We start from the raw sequence: 21344 nt of genomic DNA on the forward strand, positions 1-21344 counted from the left end.
CGAACCCTTTCAGAGGTAGGACTGCTGAGCTTTCATTATATATATAGTTTATAACCCTTTATCGACACCTAGCTATAGCTCTATATACTCCTAAGTCCTCTCCTATAACCCGGATAGGTCTGATATAACCAAGACCGTAGCACCTATAGTCTCGGCGCCTATAGAGCGCTAGGGCGAGCCTAATACCAACATAGCCGACGCGATATCAGTAGGCAACGACATAGAACCCTTCTTATCCTTATTCTACGGGCCCTTCCCGCCGCCTACCTCGACCTCGTCTAGTGGCGGTAGCGCCCCGACCGGCACGCCGTCGCTAGGCATTATACTATACTAGATCAACCAGCTTGTCAACGGCGCAAACCTGACTGACTATAGCACGCAATACCAGACCAACCCCTGCAACGGCGACCCGGAAACGCTCTTTAAGCAGAACAATATATCTGGCTCGCTATAGTCTAACTAGGTTCTAGTCGGGAGCTTCGGCTTTAGTCTGCCGCCCGGGGGGTTCCGGTGTTCCTGGCAAAATGGCGATCCTTCCGGTCCGGGGAATGTCATCTATACTGAAGGCACCGGGATAGTTGTGCAGCGTCCGTGCTTTAGTGCTCCAAGCAGCAGTGAGGGGACTTGTAGTGTGACAGGCGTATTGATGATATATTATATGGCCTAGGTCGTGTGTTGATCAGAGATGGATATTTTTGTCATATTATCTCAATGTTAGTAATTCAAGCGAATGTCCCCCTCATCCCTTCGCATGCTATACGGCTCCTTTCCCCATCAAGTGACATTTTCTTGCCTTTGTATCCAAGTTCGCGCCATTCTGCAACAGTAGCTCTACCGCCGCCGCAAAGTCACGCTCTACCGCCATGTGTAGCGCCGTCCACCCGGCGACATCATACGCATCCAGGTCTAAACCCGGCTCGTCATGGCTCAAGAGCACGCGCAGCACACTCTCGCGTCGATGCAAGATGGCGAGATGCAGCGCCGACCGTCGGTCACGATCCACGTCGCCGACGCGAGCGCCGTGTGCCAGCAGCGCCCGCACCATCGCCTCGTGCCCTTCGATGACAGCGTACATGAGCGGCGTCCGCCCGTCGCTGTCCTGCTCGTTGCAGTCGACTTTGCCCTTCTGTAGCAACATCCGCATGATCCCCTCGTTACCCCGCTGCGCTGCGATATGCAGTGTGCCGATCCATCCATCGAGTGCTTCGCTTGGCGGTGCCGTTGACAGGATCCGGAGTGAACTGTCAGGCTGGGACTCATAGAGCACCTGATCTTGCGGTGGAGGCAAGGCTGCGCCCTTTTCCAAGTCGCCACTGTTATGTTCAGGCAAGCTGAAGTCGAAAGCGGGTCCGAACCCTGGCTGCATCATCGGGACACCGACATCCGGCAGAAAACTCTCCATTGCATCATTGGAGTCCAAGACAACGTGGCTTGTACTAGGGTCGTGCGGAGTCGAGAGTATAGATTCGCTGGAAGAAATGAGGTTGTGAGCGTGCGTCGCGGGTTGTGGCGCGGGCTGTAGAGTTACAGCTGGCTGAGCGCGGTCGGCAGCTTTCTTGACTGCGGGGTTCAATTAGTAGGCAAGGCTGTTGGATGGTCACGGACAGGAAATCGGACATACGGCGAAACTTGCGCTGAGCGAGGCGGTTCCGCAAGCGCCGCCGTTCTGTCGGGTCCGTATTGGACAGGCGGAGCTCAAAGTCCATGGGCATAATGGCAATCTGGAATCGGATGTTGTGGGACGACTCGTGATGCATGTGGAACGAACAAACCTGGCACTTGGCAAGATCGTCAAACGCAACCGAATCACAGCAGTGAGACCCTAACCCTGCGTCTCGTATTTTACCACGTATGTATTATACCAATACATCGTACCGACAGCTACCTAACAAGAACTTGACCAAGCACCAACAAGGACAGAAACGGTATGGTGATTCAGGTCGTGGTGTTGAGGCTCATCCGTTTTATCACGTAACCTGCTCCCGGCACGGCTAATGAATTACAGATTACCCAGTCCATTGCTGTCACGAAAACACATCAATTCCACCGAGGACAAGGAAATTGGCAAAGAAATTGAAAAGGACACCTTTCGTAGTCCTATACGTTGTCCTACTCAGAGTCGACTTAGTCTCGTTGGCTTTGGTAGGTTAGTGGTTCGGCGTGCTAGTCGTTGAGATCTCCTCGTAGATCTCCTTGCGTCGCCTGTCGACAGGAAAGAGTTCGTCGATTGCCAGGATGTTCAAGCTCAAAACCCGTGAGTCGAGGGCGCGTAGTCATTATATGCCTTGATATACTTCCTCAGGCCGGAACAGCTTTCCGGTAGCTCACGGAACTACGCATTTGGGGGCTTCATCGGACTAAGCATAAAGTATTATATGCAAGGTAAGCATGTGGGGTATCCCCATCTGCATTCTGCAAGGTAAATGGTGTGTAATTCACAACCCACCAGTCCACGAGATTCTTGGATTGTCCAGGGGTCGGCCGAGGTATCCGTAACCCTAAATGAACCTGAATCAAACCTCCATCACAGAACCTGACGGTCTGGACGTCGGTCGCTTGTGCTCTGCATGACAGCTTCTGAAGCCATGGTCTGCCGCACCACCTGCTTTCCATTTAGGGCATGATGCTACGTCGACTCCGGTCTCGATCAATGCCTGCTAGGGAAGTAAAAGGAACCCCTACTAGTTAGCGTCCTCCCGTTCCCCGTTCCCCGCTAATGCACGGTAATCTTTTTACCTTGCAGCATGGAGACCCACCTGTATCTTGGTCGCTCTTCTGATATCGATTCTCGACCCTGTGATGCGCTAACAAACACTCAGCCCTCTCAGCCCTCCCCAACCTGGAAACGAGCACTCTTATTGAGTAAGAGAAAACTGATCAATGGATGTTTCTACCCTGTCCGATGACACGGTGAGCGGATTGGCGAAGCATCACCGAGTCGCATTTGTCAGCAATGCTCAGCATGGGTTTCTCTCTGTATGACATTGCATCTCGCTCTCCGCTGGCACCTCTCTTCGATACTTGTCTCTGCTCTCTGTATTTAAGACCAGGGCGCAGAACCGTTCTGACCATTCGATCTCCTGCTCCCTCATGGCCTGCTACTTCGACCATTGTCTTGAATCCTGACCGAGCATCCCGTGTTTTCTTGACCTTCTCAGACCCCCGTAACCATGTCGCCCACAATCGTACTCATTACAGGTGCGAATCGCGGCATCGGCCGTGGTCTCCTCGAGCTATACCTCGCTCGAGCCGACCACACGGTCATCGCTACTGTCCGCAACCCAAACCACCCTACCGCCAAGGAGCTCGCCGCGCTTCCGAGGGCCGAGGATACTTCGCTAGTCGTCGTCAAGCTCGATCTCACGGTCTCCTCCGATCCTGCTGCGGCAGCTCAAGAGCTGTCCGCCAAGCACGGCATTGACCACATTGACATTCTCGTCGCGAACGCGGCCATCGCGTTGAAGTGGCCCAAGGTGTCGGAGGTGACGCCACAAGACATCCAGCAGCATGTCGATGTGAACGTCCATGGCTTTGTTCTGCTGTTCCAGGCCTTCCAGTCCATGCTGCAGAAGGCGAAGGACCCGAAATGGGTTACCGTGGGCTCGTCCGCAGCTTTTCTTACGGTGAGCCCTCCATATCCAGATAGAGGGGTCATCCCGTTTCGCCTTTGCTAACCTCGTCCGGGTGTACAGTGAGTAATGCCGTGCCGATTCTCTTCTGTCTCCTTCTGACATCAGCCTCCTCATTCTCACAACAGAAATTTCCTCCCCATGCGGAACGCGGCGTATGGGCCCACCAAGCTGGTGCAGCACTGGCTTACCAAGGCAATCCACACCGAAGAGCCATGGCTCATCGCGTTCCCAATCGACCCTGGGTAAGCACGTTTTTTGACGCATTATCCTTTCCTGCCCCCGAGCAACAGTTGCTGATTTGCTTTCCATAGCTGGGTGCAGACAGACATCGGCGATCGCGCAGCCCACGCATTTGGGTTTGACCACGCCGCTATCACGGTGGACGAGAGCGTCAACGGAGTCTTGAAGGTCATTGATGCGGCGACCAGGGAGACGCACAGTGGCAGGCTCTGGGCGTATACGGGCAACGAGGTGCCGTGGTAAGGTGTCTGTTGTGTGGCCGAGTACTGCGGTTTGTTAGTGAGCTCGACAGCGGATCAACCCCATAGCCAGTGAAAGGCGACCCAAACTTGTTGGAGGAGCTTGGAAGACGGCCTCTAGTGATTGATAGAATGTAGATGTGAACACATGGCCCCAACCTCAGCTCAGTTAGCCGTGTAAGATGCTCAGAACTGCCTTGGACCTCCTGGTAACCGCGCGACGTGAGAGATGCGACCGGGAGGTTCGCTTGGTGCGGTATCTGTCGGTGTCTGAGACCCCACTAAATCCCAAAATCAACGACCCACCAACACTGGCCGTCCACTCTATTATCCGCATGCTCGAGCCTCGTGAGGCCTGTTCTGTTGCTAGCCCGAGGTCGAGACTGTGGAGTGTTGAGCTTGTTATCCTGCCTTTCCGGACTTAGGGAAATGGGGCTGATGGTAGAGCTCATGTTACTACACAGTAGTCAAGTACCTGGCAAAAATGCGAAGTTTACCGTGAGAATTGAGCATGGAGTGAAATATCCGCTCGATAACTATCCGGTTGGACAAAAAAGGGCTGCCGCAGCTTCCCAATCTCACCAGGTCTGGATCGTGAGGACATGGGTCGAATAGTTCGCTCACTGGAGCGAACTGTAGACAGTACGTGCTTCGAGTTTCAGGTACATCATAGTACCTACATACACGATGGGAAGACGTAACACAGGCCGTTGCTCGCTTGAGCCGCCCATGTTGTGTCGCCGTACCGAATGACCCGGCGAGGGCTGACGAGATGCATTAGGTACCGGAATCCACAGCAGGGCGCAGGCCTTCCTGATATCTGCCACGTCGTCAGGCCCCCCAAGGTCTCCTGGATCCCCTCATCGCCTGGTGTGAAATTTTCGGCATGGCTAGTACTAGTACTTATCCAAACAAGATGCAAACACTGGCGGAGCTTAGCCGCTCCACAACCTTCTCCTCGACCTGGTCCGTCGCCTCCATGATGGCGTCCCGGACGTGGTCCTCGAGGTTCTGCTGCGCTGTGTACACTTCATCTTCGATACGAACCGAGATAATGTCGTCGAGCTCTTGCCGCACATCGTCAAAGGGACGCGGACTTGCTGATTATAAGGGGCGTTATATGGGCCAACGTAATGTCTAGAAGGAACGACGGACTAAGATAAGGAAGATACGTTGCCGAGGTGAGCAACCTTGGCTCTAACCGCAGTCGAGTCGCGAGACATGTAGAAGGGAGAATCAAGCTCCCGGCACTCTAGAGTTGAGATTCCGTTTTCCGCACCGATCGCAGTAACATTCAATCGAAGCTGCGCAATCGCGGAAGCTGCTAGAAAGGCGAGGGTCAGTACCAGGAGACCTAAGACAGACATTGTACGGCCATCTATAGAATTGTCAAGCGGGAATAATAACGCTTGGCTCTTGGCGTCGATGGTGGCGTGGACTAGGACGACCGCGGCGCCGACTTCCTACTGCTGCTCCTGGGGCCAGCCGACGCGTCCTTCTCTATCGCGTACGCCAGTAGGTGGGCAATGCCGGGCGAAGCCCTTCCGGGCTCGGAGCTGCTCTAGCTTGCAGTCGTAGTACGCGTTCTCGAGCCAGGAAGCTAAGTGGAACTTATCGCTTCGCTCTATCAAGACCTCGTGTCGCCGGTGGCGTAGCCACTCGGACGGCTTGATGTCGAGATCCATCTTGGGTAGCTACTCGTAGTGAGTGAGTTTGGGAGTGATGTAGTCCTTGCCTACCAGCTGGTACGAGTGTAGCTCTCTCTCCTGCAGCAACTTGAGGGTGGTGCGGCCCCGCGTTGCATCGCGGTTCGCTAGATGCTTATCCCGATGTGTCGAACCCGACTGCTCCAGCTGCTCGTACTTCGCCTGGTGCTTCTGGAGAATTGGCTCCACGAGCTTCTCGATTGACTCCCAGTCCTTTTCCCAATTCAGGTGGTCGGGGGTGATCTTAGCAAGCCTGCTCACTCCCTCCACACCCTTCTCATTTCCACGCAGTCGCGTTTTACGGTTTACCCCTTTGAGCCAACTGCGCCTTCCCCGTCGCAACCAACACCTCCCGCGGTATTGCCCGGAAAGCAGGCTCATTCATATCTCGGAGGAAGTGGGGGCCGACAGAGAGGAGGTTGAAGTGACCAATGAGGCCGAGGTGGGAGATGCTAGGGTTGAGGTGGTGTGGGGCCAGATGGAGGTGGAGTACAGCGCGAGTTGGCGACCATGTGCGTGAACGACCGCGGAATTCGTGTGCGGGACTGAGTGCGGGACTGGATGCGGGATGGGGTGCAGGAGCTGTGAAAGTGAAGGGATCTATGTGGCCAGCCAAACCCCTAAGGGGTTGAATGGGATTGCCTGAGGCACATCTGCGAGGTGTATAGCACAACTTATTGCGATACATTGCAGGCCGGGAGCTTGCGGCCAGTATAACAACGTACCTAAGGTAGCCTATGCTACAGGTGGGGAGACTTGCCAGCGACGAGTTGCACCCGTTTAGATTGTGGCGAGTGTTTGAACACGGGCCAGGCCGCAATGGGCAACACGACGCGCCTCGACCGCGCCGGGAGGCCGGTGAGCGCAGTCAGAGACCACCCTCCTACCCTCTTTTCGGGCCGCAGCACCATGTATGTATAGGGTCCGGCAGGGCCACACGCGCCAGGTCCCCGGTAGGCGCGTCTAGAACCACGACGTGCGTCAGCAACGCTGCGGTGTCAGACAGCTGTTGTCGGTGGCTGCTAACCCAATCAGTTGTCTGGTGGTACGGAAGGCCCATACCCCCAGCCTCCTCAATTTAAGGATCTGGAACTCAACAATCATGAAGAGGGGCAATTGACTGGTAGAGAGACCACTGTAGATTAATTGGGTGTTTTGCATATAAATCTTCTCTATCCGCTCAAAAGGGTCCGAAAATAGTCGCTCTAAGGACAAGAAACCACCCCCTTTGAACAATAACGAAGACAAGAAGATGTCGCTATTATAGGGAGGTCGAAAACGCGGATCTGAACCGAGTAGTTCATTTTCAATCGGCGTCGACTTGATAACTTAGTAGAGCCTAGGTCACGTAACGGAACCGTTTCTGATGATTGAAACAGTAGAGAACGTGCTCGTGCTTAGTTTTTATAACTCCATTTGTCACAGCCGTTTTCCAATCTATACTCTAGTATAAACCTACTATCGCCTTTTGGTAACGAGCTCCCCTAACGCGTTGTAGATCCTGCTTCTAGCCAACCAAACGCGTTTATAACCTCCTACTTGGCTAGCTAATAACCGCTTTTGTATTTATGCCCTCGACCGCCTACTCGACTAGCGGGTGGCCTACCGGCCTCGTCGGCCTAGTTTACCGACCGCTAACACTAGGGCTACTATAGAAGGAGCGAGAATATTACAACGTAGACTTAGCGACCTAGCGTCCTTATCTAATGCTCGTCAACCTAGCCGAGCTAATCAACGTCGAATTAGACGTGCTCGTTATCTGTACGGCCTAACCTAGCCTACCCTACTACTTATAGTAGAGGGAAAACCTCGACCACCGTAATAAAACTATACGAGCTAGGAGTAGAACTAGCAGCAAGTATATACGCTACTCTTAAGGTTCACGAGCACTTACGGTACCGACAGTGCCCGAAGGCGGATTGCCGGTCTATATCATATGCTAGCAACAAGTATAACGGCCTAACAACGGCATAGTCGTACATCAACGTAGCTATAGAGCAATAATAAGGCAGACCGTAGCTTGTTAGGATGCCGTTCCCTAGCTAAGCGGTCGGTAGGGGCGAGAGGGGGCCTTGGTCGCGTCCAACCAATACGCCGCACCTGAACGCACCACTTACGGGCTTCCTAAAATATCCACCCAAGGGGCTATTCAGGCGGACTTGTAATGTATTCTACCTGACAATTACCTCGCCGATATATATTATATAGTTGGCGACGTGTTCCCGCCAATCATTGGTGAGATTCGGCCTGGAGACCGACCGAGCTGTTTAACCCGCGACCGACTATTCCAGCGTATGGTCAGGGCTTCGGGAAAGAAAGGAGTGTGGGTAGGACCTCTTGCCGGTCTCGCCGAAGGAACCCAAGACAAAAGGCGTTGGGCTGGGATCTGGTGCGCCTCCAGGGCGGTGGCAAACAAGGCGCGACAAGGGGACTGCCTGCCACGGCCACCACTCGATGGTACGACCAACCCAACCACCCTCATCGCGATAGCCATCTCTCTCGGTTCCTAACCTGCACATACATTCTTCACAGACCCCGACGTGGCCATCCACTCCCTCCGAGGAGCATGGATAGACCGGTAACGCGAGAAGATACACCCAGGGGCATAGTGAAATGGAGGGCAAAGACTCTTCAACTAGGTTTCTGGGACCCTGAGAATTCATGCTCTCACCCAGCCTGCAAGTCCCGAGCTGCACTGCGAAGCCGCTATACAAGAGGCATGACCGAACGGGTCGCGCGACGATTCCGAATGCCCAGCGGCCCCTTCTCCACATCCATAGACGACGATAAGCCATGGCACGTCTACACCCGGCCTAGAAACCGAGAGAATATTGCATCCTAAGAAGAGAGCTTACGATAACGTTCGCCTCAAGCCTGACATAATGTTTCACGAAGATGCGCATGTCCAAATCCAAGTAGGCCCATTACTGTATGCCCGAACTTTCAGAGCTGGTTTGTGAGGGCCACTATCAGCTGACCAATGATCTTCATGACTCGGTAGAGGACCATTTGCGTTGTCCCACCTAATTTCCTTTGTTTACTATGCTTGGGAGCTTTGGATTAGTTGCTGGATCCAGGGCAGTGTCGGTCATGCACCCCGCTAAAAGTGCTCTGATGGCTGCAGTGGCCAGCGACCCCTTCTCCTAGACGCAACTCGTCGCAATCTTTGCTCGCAGGCGCAGGCGCAGGGTTGGACGGACGTATTCGTACTTGGCTCCATTCGCAATCCAAGCTGTGTCGGCTCGCGGCGATGAGTGTGCAAACACCAGTGTAGTTGTGCATCAGCGCGGGTATGAAGGGTTTCGAGCTGTGGCACGCCGGTACTCGTTTGGACACTTCGGCACGGGCGTCTGGCGAGGATATGAATCTGCCGGACAAGATCCGGGCGCCCATCGTCAAGTCCCGCTCGTGGTTGGCTGGCCGGGCGGTGCTGGATTATGTCGATGGGCGGGCCCGACTTACCGGCGGGTCGTGCTAGAGTCGCCTTGTAACATTCGTAGTAGTCCACGAGAACGGCGATCTTCGCTAGTAACACCAGGCTAACAAGCCCTGGCGCCTGTCGGTCGCCCGCTGCCACAGCTCCATCATGAAGTACACGCACCTGCGATGCAAAGCTGACCTTACTCTCCAACTGCAGCTTCTTATCAAGAAAATCTTGCCACAAGCTCATCCTTGTCGCATCCCAGATCATCACACGACGAGTCAATAGCCGCGTCGATACCCACTCTTCATAAAACATTCACGTTCGAGCACGTCCAGTATTTACCTCTCGAGTGGTTCTGTATAGCCATAGCTATATCGGGATCAACTCAAGACTAGACATCCTCGTACAAGTTTGGCTCCCTCGAGCCGTTTTTAGAGATCTTTAACTAGCATAATATGGCCTAACTTCTGGTATCTGATTCCTCTCTAGAAGCAATTGCCACACAAAGCTAAATAGCCACAATCTTCGCAAACATGATACGACCTATTTGGAATGCAAAGGGTACATGCATCGCACCAAGCCAACAATGGATTGAATAAAAAAACGTCGCACGGGATGTAGCTATTCACAGAATCAGAGGGCTGATTTGGGTGACGCAGCAGAAGTTGGATGACGTTCTGATTGCTGCCACGTCAAGCCCACCATATGAGGTTCCTGTCAATGTAGGTATGGTCAGGCGAGGACGGGTCAAGGGCGATGAGATGCTCGACGACGCGAAAATGACCGTTTGCCCCAGCAACGTAGAAAGGCGTAGAGCCGCACCAGTCAATATTAGATGGTGCGACGCGTTGGTTAGATAGAAGATGCTGAACCACATGAGCTTGTCCGAACCTGGCCGACAAGAACAGCGCCGAACGACCAAGATGGTCTGTCTAGATAGGATCACTGCCTGGTATGAGTTTTTGGACGATTTCGAGATGCCCACGGCTGGCAGCGGTAAATATTGGTGTCCATCCAGCGTTGTCGGGCACATTCACGTCGGCGCCTTTACCGACTAGGAATTTGACCACCTCGAGGTGACCGTTGGATAAAGCAGCGTTGACAGGTATCAAGCTATTATTATTGGCCACCGTGATATCGGCACCCTTCTCGACCAGGAACTCGACCACTTTAAGATGGCTTTTAGATAAAGCAGCGTTAACGGGTGTCAAGCCGTTATTATTAGCCACTGTGATATTGGCACCGTTTTCGACTAGGAACTCCACCACTTTAAGATAGCCTTTAGAAAAAGTAGCGATAACGGGTATCTAGCTGTTGTTATTAGCTACTGTAATATCTACACCATTGTTAACTAGAAACTTAACCGTATTAAGGTAGCCATTAATAGCTATAGAGTAGACGGGTATCAAGCCGTTGTTGTTAACTACCGTAATATTAACGCCCTTCTCTACTGTCTGGCCAGCGCTAAAGCGAACAAAGTCGCCCTTCAAGCGGTTGAGCAGGGGATAAAGCGCACGAAAGGCGCTCGCCATCGTCAGCTCGTTTCCTTCCGAGAGCTTCGCAACGGTCGCGAACGGCTTCAACACTCACGCGTATCTCAGCCAACGTAAGCCAATCTTCGTTGCTCAAACCACCGTTGTATGCTAGACTTACTCTCAACCAGGCGAAGGGCGACAAGTCCCCGGATACGCGGAAGCCTTCCCTCACGTCGTTCTACTGCACAAATTCCAGGAGCTGGGTGGCTGTCAAGTACCCGTACGGATTGAGCGTCAGCTCGGCGGAGAAGTCGACTCTGTCGAACATGCTGAAGAACATGCTGAACACCTGGTGAGCCGGAGGTGATACTGGATGGACCATAGTGTGTTGGTCGCGGGGTACTATTTGCAAGTTAGCTACCGACTGGGTATGTAGTTAGCAAAGCAGGAACACTATAACCATGTCTTCCCCGTGAATCGAAAAAGAAACACTTACCCCCAGCCGGCTCATCTCCACTAGCGGTGTTTTCTCATACTACTAGCCTGATATGATGCTGTGGGATAACCAGGATATTAGGTAGCATAACTGGAACACTGCATCTATTGTCTGTGCATTGAGGATTTTAGTACATGTCTCTAAATCCCTTATCAAGACGGCCCATCCCCGCTAGTCACTAGTGTGCTTTACACGGACTAGTACCAATAGCCTAGCGTGACTACAAGTTTATCAGTCGGAATCTGTCAATGTCGGTTGCAATCATAAATCCCGCTCTAATCATGAGTTTTCCACCCGCCATTGTAATAATGTCGTACAAGCGCCCTGCGATTCTTGCGCCAGCTATTAAGACCCCATTCGTCCGCGAACTCGGCCCGAAAGCTCTCGACCGGCAGCACGACAATGTCACCAATGTATCTCGGCGACCGGAGTCCGAGGAAGTCGCTGACGCCCGAGACCTGCGGGTCGCGCTCCCTGATCGACTCGAACACGACGTCAGTCCACGCTAAAGGACCGGTGGAGTTTAGGATCTGGAAGTCCGAGAAATCGGCCTGGTCCAGCGTCCTGCCCTGCTGCAACGCCACGTAGCTTAGCGCGGCTATAGTATGGTTGACGATCCTGGCCAGGACGGGATGGTTGGGCGCCGCCGCGATCGTCCACTGGCAGAACTGTACGTCGCGCGTCCAGTCCGCGTAGTGGCCGTCCCGTACTGCATCCCACTCCAGCCCGACAATAAGGCCGATCTCGCGCCGCTTCTCCGCAGGGAGCCAGTCCTCTACCGGAACGAGGGGTCGTGTGTCCATGTCGCTGTAGGTCCCTCCGCGGTGCCATAGTAGGAGGTAGCGGAGAAAGTCGGATTTGAGCGCCGGGTTCTTCAGTGCATGGAATGTGGTGGCAATCTCGGGACGGGATGCAAAGCTGCCGTCGACGAACGCGGTGGCCTCCTCGTTGCCCAACAGTGCGTACCCGTAGCCTGGGGCCATCGACACCCAGTCGGAAGCATATGTACTGCCTTTGTTAAGCGTCTTGACGCCTGGCGGGGCGAAGAATATCTGCCATATCTGCCGCGGGATGGGGATTTCGGAGGCTGGTGGGTGGATGCTTCCGACAGGGGTTTCCGCTGATTCTGCTGCTGGCCTTTGCTGTCGGGATTGCAGAGAAGCAAACTCAGAAGCGAGGAGAAAGAAGGTGGCGGCGATGGCTATCCACAGAAAGTATCGGTAATAGGCGTGGGGCAGCATTGTGAATGTAGAATAACCATAGGTCATAGAAGGAGTAACGTATGAGTAGAGATAACTTGAAAACTAAAATCTGCTCTGCAGCCTCCAGGCTGTCACGTGAAAATTAGGCCGGCGAGGTGCCATCCGAGTTCCCCGAACACAACCTTACACACACACATACAATGGATGTGGATAATCCACGTTAATTTGCGCGGAACCGGGAACTTCGCCTATATCGTCGAGATCTGCCTGTCGGAACCTGCCGAGCGGCCTGGGAGGCTCGAACAGCCGAAATTGGCTCGAGGTGCCCCTGACCCTTTTGAAGGTGCCCGATGTCGCCCAATTGGGCAGTTCTTCCACAACAATGGAAAAGAACACACTTGAAGAGATCGCAAATTTTGGCCATCAAGATCGTGACATGGGCGTCGACCGAAACCGCGCAGTGGTTCCAACACTGCCAAATTTCTCCGCACTCGGTCTACGGGGTCCCCCGCTTGCATGCAACACCCGAAATAGGTTGGCCTTTGACTGTTTTTCCAGGTGTGAAATTTCATAATCAAAGAGGGGTCTGAGTACCTCCTTGATTCGAAGATGCTTGTACTTGTCTTTGGCCATAATGGTGAGTAATCTTTTCGTTTCACCAGCCCAGAATGGAAGAGGGATGATAGGATCTGTGCCTTTGATCTGACTAATTTATGCCAAATGGAAAGACAAAGGTACGGTGTGAAGAAGGGCGTATATATGCTATTGCTATTGGGACTGCCGCGAACGCGAAGCGGGAACGTGAAGCAGCGCCGCGCGCGCAGGGTCGCTATTTCGAGCCAGAGCGATCTACACCAAAGCGTGTGCGATTCTTGCTGCCTGCATTGCGACGCAATAGGGACGTGCTGGATGATCTCGAGCGGGGGTTCAGCATCCGGGACCGTATGCAGGGCCGGGCGGGCGCCGCTGCAGGGACTAGCTATAACGTGTTTTGGGGGAGGCGCTAGAGTGGGGCAGGTGGGAACGAGGGTAGGTGTAGCAGTAGCGGTGTGGGACACCTAGGGCAATGAATTTACAGTACGGATGTCGCTACCAAAAGAAAATGCTCACCGCTTTAAAAAACAACCGGCAGAATTAGCCGGTATTTACAACAGCTGTATTTGGTCCTTCCCCGCAGTCGTACGTCCTTTTCCATCAGCATCCTCCTTCAACGAACCTTCTTACTATGGTTTACTACGATATCGCTACGCGCGCTCAAGCGCTTACTCTCAAGCTTATTGTTCAGCTCGATAATAAGCAGATTGAAGCGATTACCGGCGTCAAGGCCCGCGCTCTCAACAACCTCGCTAACAGAGCTCTTGAACGCGGCTTCGATCCAAATAGCTCCCGCCCTATTATCCTCGACGAACACGTCCGCGATGCTCCAAAGACTGGCCGTCCCTCGAAGCAAGGTGATAAAATGGATGCGGTTCTTGAGAAGGTTCGCCAGGACCGGTTTGGTCGTGAGATGACCTGCGCTTATATCTCCGTAGAGCTAGGTAATACTATCTCGCCGATGACTATCTGGCGTATCCTCCGCGCCGCTGGGATGAAGAAGACAAAGCCAATACGCAAGCCTGGTCTGACGGAGAAGATGAAGAAGGATCGCCTTGAGTTCTATCTTCGCTATCAGCACTGGACTCTTGAAGATTGGAAGCGGGTTATCTGGTCCGACGAGACATCTGTCGTCTTGAATCACCGTCGTGGTGGCTACCGAGTTTGGAGGACCCCTGAGGAGAAGTTTATTAAGTCTTGCATTCGCGAGCGATGGAAGGGATACACCGAGTTCTAGTTCTGGGGCTGTTTCTTATACGATTCAAAGGGGCCATGTCATATCTGGCATCCAGAGACCCCGCAAGAGAGGAAGGCGGCCGAGAAGGACCTTAAGGAGCTGAATACGAAGCTGGAACCTATCCTCTGCGAGCAATGGGAGCTAGAGACTGGTATAAGGCGTTTGAAACTGCGGAATCAAGGCGGGCGAGCTCCTTAATGGAGGTGGGATGCAAAGCACGGCAAGCTTATACGACGAGAAGGCTCTGGCGTTAATTGGTATCGCTACCAAACGGAGATCCTGATGAAGAAGCTTATTCCGTACGCTAAGCAATGTGGTCCGGATGCTCTTGTTCAGGAAGACCTTGCACCGTCTCACGCCCACCACGCACAAGCTACAGTCTTCTCAGCGGCTGAAGTATTAAGACTACTTTGGTGCCCCAACTCGCCTGATCTTAATATGATCGAGCCGTGTTGGCCGCATCTAAAGCGGGAGACGACAAAGAAGGGAGCCCCAAAGAGCAAGAGCCAAGCAGAGATAGTATGGAAGCAGGCATGGGATGATCTAGAGCAGTGGAGGATACAACGTTGGATTGAGAGGATCCCGCATCATATCCAGGAGGTCATTCGCTTGAAAGGCGGGAACGAATACGCAGAAGGGAGGTCAAAGAACCGCCGTCAAGATGTGGTTCTGGCACCCGGGCCCAGTACTGAATAACCAGTAACTAGCAGATGCAGGAGGATAGGGGAAGGAGGTAATTTACCGCCTTAAAAGTGGTTTACAGTGGTGGCGTTCTTGGCACTGAAGGCGGTGAGCATTTTCTTTTGGTAGCGACGTCCGTACTGCTATCGCGAATGTGCGGGGCGTGCATTGGAGGACTTTGATGGGTGTGAACGAAGTAGAATAAGCGACGACTTCCACCGGCGCTGTTTGGAGCCGTTACGGAGGCGGCCCCGGTCCGGGAACGCGAACGCGTTTCTCGACCGGCAGAACTTCGGGCGAGTGCTGGCCCGAGCCTGCTGAGTCATCAATTGCTGGCTTGCGAAAGGCGAGATTTTGCCTTGGGATCGCAAGTTCCACCAACGCGTTTGCAAACTTATTCTTAGCCAACCAAACGCGTTTACGACCATCCTTTGTACGTCTTGGCAGACTATAAGGCGCAGCAGCTGCGTTGCCAACTAGCCGTGCGGGATAGTTCACAACCTGGACAACCCACTTTTTCGATGGTGCAATCAGCGGCTGTCGGCCGCTTTCACGTTCACGGGGTTGTCAGACCGAAACTGGGGCCGATCGTATGGGTCTCATCCCGTATACAGGTGTCCGTTCCCTCCTCCGTGACATGCAGGCAGGCAAGGACGCTCTTGAACATTACCTATTTGAGTTATCTGTCACAAACCACTTTGAGTATCTTGAGGGTATTATCAAAAGTATTGGTCCTTCAACCTCATAACGTTAATCAGTGTCCGTATCACAAGATTCATCTTGGAAGTAAGCGGCCAAATTCCTTCCCACATGTCCACCAAATCTGCTTGGACATGTCAAGCATGGTGAGAGCCTGGGGTGAATGACTCCCCTAGAACTGACTTGGTCAGTTGGAGCTTAGCAACTTGTCGAACCGGAAGCGTACGAGACAACTCGTGCTTGGGCAGCTCGGCGTTGAGAGCCATACTGCGGCTAGCTTGAAACAGCCTGTCTGGGAGGCCAATGATCGAGGGTGCAGAAGCGCCTTTCTACTCTGTGTTAAACGGCGCAGTGCCTGGAGGTCGGCGAGTATGCAAGCCTGGCGTCAACCTGCCTTGGTAGGTCCAAGGCTGAGCAGCTGAAATCGATTTTATTCCAGCCAGTGATCAAGGGCTAGGGGATTGAGGTTTGCACGAGGTAGGCTTTCTGATTTTCCTCATCTTCAAAGGACGTCCGCCATTGTGCACCCCAATCCCTTGTCGAGGCCTTAGCTCATTCTTTGTTGGTATTATCAACGCACGGCTTGAAAGGCGTGGAGAACCCCAAGTGTTCAGCCCCGTTAGACCATGCCACGACACTCTCTCCAGCAAATGAGACGATCGAGAACCAGGCTCGTGTACGACCTGCTGGAGGAGCACGAACTAGAAGAGCCTCAGCAGGAGCGTGAGAAGCCCCGGTTGTTCATTATGCAGGGAATTGTTCGATAATTAATGTTCTTCCAGGAGATCACGACCCTGAATGCATCCTACCGTCGGCGCATGACGACCGCAGGTTCTTCCGGTGCATGACATGGCTCGGTTTGCTAGCATGTCTTGGCTTCACCGGCGTTGCCATCGGCGTAATAGTCAAATTTCTTGCTGACGGAAGCAAGTTGGGTCTAGACGTAGCCAGCGCCGACTTCGCCTTGAACAAGAACAGCGGCTTCCAAGAATGTCGTGCCAGAGAGCCGCCAACCGACCCTGCGACGTGCCCCGACGTACTAGCAAATTTGCTGAGCCCGGCGTGGGACAACAGGAGGGGCATGGCCAGCGAGTTCAACGATGTTACCAACTACTACTTTGTCAGCAAGAACCGGACCCGAACACCAGGCGGCCAGCCCGTGGTCTACGACTGGTGCGAGGCAGTAAGCTGCCTCGACTCTACCTTCACGGTAGTGCCTTCTATACCACGCGGCGCGGCCTTCGGAGCAACGAGTCTCTCCACCTGGTGCTCCATCACCGTCACGCTCTTCACAGCCGTCTGGGGCTACGAATCGCTGGAGCGGCGCAGGGGCAAGGAGAGGGCATGCAGGGCACTTGGCGATGTGGCGTGGTACGACTGCCATGGCTATAATTTATGCTCCTTTGCCTGGTGGTGGGTGTCGTTTGCCAGCTACGTCGTCGGACGCGCCTACAAGCTCCCCCCCGGACTATCGGCTGGGTGGTAAGCTCTGGAGGAGCGCTATGGTGGTGCAGTACCATCCCTACTCCTGCGCTGCTGCGACCAAGCATTGGCCTAGGACCTTGTCATGGATCTTGAGCTCCCTCGCATTTGTACAATGGATCGCCTTCGACTAAGAAGTTAAAAAGATATACTAGGTTATATTCGACCTACTTAGTGTGACGGTGGAACCCACCGTACCATGGCACAGGCTATTGCTTAGTCATGTATAATGCACGTTATGAGATCTATGCTATAGATCTATATGTTAGCGTACAAGACGTTGGAGGTATTAGCCGAGTTATCACTTTGATGACTTAGAAGAACCTTGGCGATATATGATGGGCAGTAGGTGAATTGGTATCCATATACCATAGAGATTGGGGGGTTTACTAGGGACTTTATTGTTAGTAGTTTAAGGAAGGTTACTGGCTCTCTAAGCAAGGGAGCAGCCATTTATAGAGGGTTCGAGAATCTTCCTACAACTAAAGAAATTGTTCGTTGGTATATTTGTTCTATTGATAGCCGGATGCTTGATGCGTTTATAAGGGAGCGTATAGCACGGGATAAAGACTGTTTAGGGGTCCTTCTCTACGAAGTCTTAATGTCATATAAGTTCCGGACAGTTGTTATAGTTCGTCATAATTACATAGCTATAAGACGGCTCTGAGACTAAGTACTGGTTGATGATAGTGAAACGGGTACTGCAGATCCAGGAGAATGAGGTGTATGGCGAACTCGCAAGGCGGCTGCACTGTCTGCTGCCTGTGCCCTTTGAAGAAGAGGATGGGGGTCGACGATAAAGAAGGAGTAGGACAGACCAACTACGGGGGGCATACAGGCTTGCGAGGCTAGCGCGTTACGTGCAGAGATCTTTCATATAGGACCCAGACTTCCTGGTCGGAAAACGACCAGCAAATGTGGGCTCTTCTGCGCCAGAGATGCTGTCGTCGATCTGAAATTCCTGTCGTCCTTAACAGGAGACGCAAACCGCAAGCGGTGTGCCTAAAGAGCCTTGAGGAACGAAGCAGAATGGTATGGCAATATTCAACAGGTTTGGCTTGTTTGTGACGTTAACTGTGTAAGTCAAGCATGCAAGTTCTTTGTATAGCCTGTCCCTTGTTCTAGCCCCTAACACTTCCACCGTGCTCTTTCACTTCGGGACCAGGCGAACTATATACACAAGCCGCTTGTTCTGCCGAGTAACCGTCGCGTCAGCTAAATGTTGAGCTGTCAGTCACACCGAGCGTCACGGTATTTCGGCGATCCGACCGTCCAAGGTCCCTGATTGCGAATGGCTGGCTTCGGGTGCGGTTAGGTCGTGACTCATTGTCTGTTTAATTTCCACGATCTTCATAATACCCTGGTCCTCCACGGAGGAACATGGAAAAACTCCCGAGTCGTTGCCGTGAATGGATGTTTCCACGTTTCCCGCACAATAATTCCGGTCCGTAATGAGGACATTCTCATCAGATGCGTTGCCTGGAAGTGGCTTTCGGGACTTAGTAGTCGGCATGCCACGCCTGCTTCGTTGCATTTCAATCCTATCCGAGCTTGAGCCGAACGCGTATGGTGTTCTGCCTGAGGAGTTTGTGCCTTTGCGTCTGAGGAGCGCTGGAAGAACCGGTAGGGAGGCGCATATGACACCAATTGTAACCTCGGCAAGACTGCAGGTGTCGTTAGTAAATGACGCCAAGAAGAGTAAGTATATTGCAAATACCCCCAGAGATTGATCTTCGCAAACACATAGGTTATGTCGTGACTCTGTCCGTTCTTCACAATATCCGCTAGTCTGATCACACTGCATATACACGCGATACCGCCTGCGCCAAGAATTGCGCCGACCCGGAGCCGCCGCTTCAGTGGCAACTGCAAGAAACCTGTCATCAGGAACGGAATAAGTAGAATAGCAATATCGCTGACGACGCTAATAGCTGCGTCTGCGAGAATCAGCGAGCGCAGATTGAAGCATGTGCCATCCACATTCGGGTTCCAGAAGTGCTCGATAGGCCGACAAATAAAGGCCTTGATGAACAACAAGATGAAATAGTAGCAAAACATCATCACGAGAAAGATGTTGATGACGAGCACCATCCTTTCCAGAGGTTTGAAAATGCGAGTGACAAAGAGAAGAATGGATGCCTTAATGGAGACGGCACATGGACCGTACACGACCTGTTTTATACGAGATCAGAGGGGGCAAGCTGACCAGGCAGTCTGTATGCTCACCATCATAGCATACACGCACTGTTTTTAGACCCCGTGTCAGTCCCTGGCAAGGCCCACTTCCAGTTTATAATGGTGTACTGACCTGCAAGAAAGGCATAATGTCCTCCGTTGGAACGTCCCATTTATGGATGCCGCCGCCGTACTTGGAAACTTCCAAGACAGTTAGAGTCTTCCATCACTATGGGGCTGGCGAGGGGAGGCTGTACTCGTAAGGGCTATGGCAAAGTAACCAATAGCAAGAATCTGAAGGTTGTCAGCGTCGGGAAAACCTCTGAGCGCTTAAACTTCATACGCATCCAACCAGGCAAAGCCCTATTGAGAATCAGTCTTGTAGCCTTCCCGTCTTTGTCATTCCTTGCACTTACAGTCATCCAGACAAAAGGGCCTGAGCCGGTATCGCGCATATAGCTTGAGGCCTGCACAGAAACACACCACTATCGAGCAGAGCGATGCCGTTACAATGTTAATGATCCGTAACATTGTGTCAGAATTCTTGGGGTCGGGGGTGGCCCTGTGTAGCGGTGTCCGCGAATCTAAATGGTCCAGAGAAGACATTATGTAAAGAGTAAGAAAAGGGATGATGAGCAATTCTGCCAAACGAGATAATATCTCGGGCGTACTCTCGCGATAATAGAATATCCCATCGAGACAGCAGGCAATGATCAGGCAATGGATGAAACACGCTTTGGAGGAGCCAGATTGCTCAGATAAGTCTCGCGCGATATCACCGGAACGCAACAGCAAATGATATGTCGACGTCTGAGCAAGGTTGGTGGCTTTCCTGCCCCCGAACTATGACTCGAAGACTACGCCACTCTGGTCTCATCTCTCTTCTGAAAGCGGGTTTTCTGCCAGCCACAGTTTTCCTTTTCCCAGTGGCAAAAGGCTCTGGGCGGGCTAAATGACCCTGACATGGCGCGCATAGACAACTAGAGCGCCAGTGCTCCATACTTAAGTGGGCACTTGGCGCCTTGGGCATGGATGGCTCTGTCGAACATGCCAGAGCTAAAACAGGGACTTACTCGCAGAGATTTCACACATTGGGGCTATATTACTGGGCACCTGGGCCGATGCCTATTAACACAGAGAACACCAAGAGACAACACATCTAGTTACTGCTCGCGTGGATTGATCAGTCTTGCTCTGTATCACTGCATACTCGTTCCCTCTGACTGTTGCGTTGTAACCGAGCACAACTAGCCTACCTTACCCTGTTCAGCCAAATTCATCGCGGTGTCTGACTGTTGGTTTCCAACAGGAGGCCGCCGTTGATGCCCCGTATGGAGGGAACCGACCCGGTGGAACGGAGCGCCTCCCCGGCGATTGATGTTAAGACGAGGTGTGGTGTGCACTACCCCTCCATATTAGCGCCAGAGAAAGCAAATTGGAGCGGAGAGGAGTGCTGCCAAGACCAGGATCGACAGGCCTAAACTCACTTCAAATGCGTAGCGGATTCGCTCACGGCGATCCTATAGGCCAATATTGCGATCTGCTACTTAATAGCGTAGATATAACTTAGGTAGTGATCAGCTTCCCGTGCGTCATTTGTACTGCTTCGAGCGGCAACGTTCGTTGTTGCTATAACACGCTCAGCGCATTGCCCTTGATCAAACAAGATGAGGAGGTGAGGGCATGTAATAACAGCCATGTCTAAACTAGGAGAGTGACTCTCCGGGTGCCGGAGTCTAATGAAGATCGCCGTTGTAGCCCTGTATACCTATTCCGGGGAAAACAATCCTAGCATGATACTTTACAGCCCCTAAACTGAAAAGCAGCTAAAGTCACAGTACAGCCAAGATATAATTTCTATTGTACTACCAGACTCTCGATTTGCTGCAACCGCATTTCGGGGATGCAAATGGCAGGCCGCGTCTTGTGATTCCACAGTCGCCGCCATCTCCGCGTTCTCCGTCGAGACCTCGGTCCAATCAGGGTAGTTGGCCATCACTCGAAGATGGCTTGTCTCAATGACAAGCTGGCTTGGACAGGTTCGGACTTTGGTAAGACGTCT

General features: G+C 52.8%; 7 protein-coding genes across 7 annotated transcripts; 2 read left to right on the forward strand and 5 right to left on the reverse strand.

Moving 5' to 3' along the window:
* Window positions 1-383: 383 nt before the first annotated feature.
* B0T15DRAFT_541089 (ankyrin repeat-containing domain protein) lies at window positions 384-1748 on the reverse strand. Its single transcript, XM_062869832.1, has 2 exons — window positions 1622-1748; window positions 384-1560 (listed from the first exon to the last, which is right to left on the reverse strand). The coding sequence occupies exons 1-2, from the start codon at window positions 1710-1712 to the stop codon at window positions 755-757; spliced, it is 897 nt and encodes a 298-aa protein (XP_062719522.1). The 5' UTR covers window positions 1713-1748; the 3' UTR covers window positions 384-754.
* A 997-nt stretch (window positions 1749-2745) lies between these two features.
* B0T15DRAFT_561014 (uncharacterized protein) lies at window positions 2746-4115 on the forward strand (the record flags this gene model as incomplete). Its single annotated transcript, XM_062870550.1, has 3 exons — window positions 2746-3623; window positions 3738-3874; window positions 3944-4115. Exons 1-3 carry the CDS (start codon window positions 3171-3173, stop codon window positions 4113-4115), a joined length of 762 nt encoding a protein of 253 aa, XP_062719523.1. The 5' UTR covers window positions 2746-3170.
* An 899-nt stretch (window positions 4116-5014) lies between these two features.
* B0T15DRAFT_513884 (uncharacterized protein) lies at window positions 5015-6728 on the reverse strand (the record flags this gene model as incomplete). The annotated part of the gene is made up of 5 exons (XM_062868074.1): window positions 5015-5211; window positions 5579-5672; window positions 5851-6090; window positions 6167-6470; window positions 6562-6728. 5 exons carry the CDS (start codon window positions 6726-6728, stop codon window positions 5015-5017), a joined length of 1002 nt encoding a protein of 333 aa, XP_062719524.1.
* A 3766-nt stretch (window positions 6729-10494) lies between these two features.
* On the reverse strand, window positions 10495-10977 carry B0T15DRAFT_541096 (uncharacterized protein). Its single transcript, XM_062869833.1, has one exon. The coding sequence runs from the start codon at window positions 10771-10773 to the stop codon at window positions 10549-10551; it is 225 nt and encodes a 74-aa protein (XP_062719525.1). The 5' UTR covers window positions 10774-10977; the 3' UTR covers window positions 10495-10548.
* Window positions 10978-11114: 137 nt separating this feature from the next.
* Window positions 11115-12571, reverse strand: B0T15DRAFT_283179 (nucleotide-diphospho-sugar transferase). Its single transcript, XM_062863608.1, has 2 exons — window positions 11213-12571; window positions 11115-11140 (listed from the first exon to the last, which is right to left on the reverse strand). The coding sequence occupies exon 1, from the start codon at window positions 12478-12480 to the stop codon at window positions 11488-11490; it is 993 nt and encodes a 330-aa protein (XP_062719526.1). The 5' UTR covers window positions 12481-12571; the 3' UTR covers window positions 11115-11140; window positions 11213-11487.
* A 3680-nt stretch (window positions 12572-16251) lies between these two features.
* B0T15DRAFT_513886 (uncharacterized protein) lies at window positions 16252-17111 on the forward strand (the record flags this gene model as incomplete). Its single annotated transcript, XM_062868075.1, has 2 exons — window positions 16252-16348; window positions 16408-17111. 2 exons carry the CDS (start codon window positions 16252-16254, stop codon window positions 17109-17111), a joined length of 801 nt encoding a protein of 266 aa, XP_062719527.1.
* A 1203-nt stretch (window positions 17112-18314) lies between these two features.
* B0T15DRAFT_577025 (uncharacterized protein) lies at window positions 18315-19888 on the reverse strand (the record flags this gene model as incomplete). Its single annotated transcript, XM_062871048.1, has 5 exons — window positions 18315-18771; window positions 18825-19279; window positions 19334-19351; window positions 19416-19483; window positions 19699-19888. 5 exons carry the CDS (start codon window positions 19886-19888, stop codon window positions 18354-18356), a joined length of 1149 nt encoding a protein of 382 aa, XP_062719528.1. The 3' UTR covers window positions 18315-18353.
* Window positions 19889-21344: the final 1456 nt, after the last annotated feature.

This window comes from Chaetomium strumarium (genome assembly GCF_033439665.1).
Source record: "Chaetomium strumarium strain CBS 333.67 chromosome Unknown B0T15scaffold_6, whole genome shotgun sequence".
NCBI classification, from domain to species: Eukaryota; Fungi; Ascomycota; class Sordariomycetes; order Sordariales; family Chaetomiaceae; genus Chaetomium; species Chaetomium strumarium.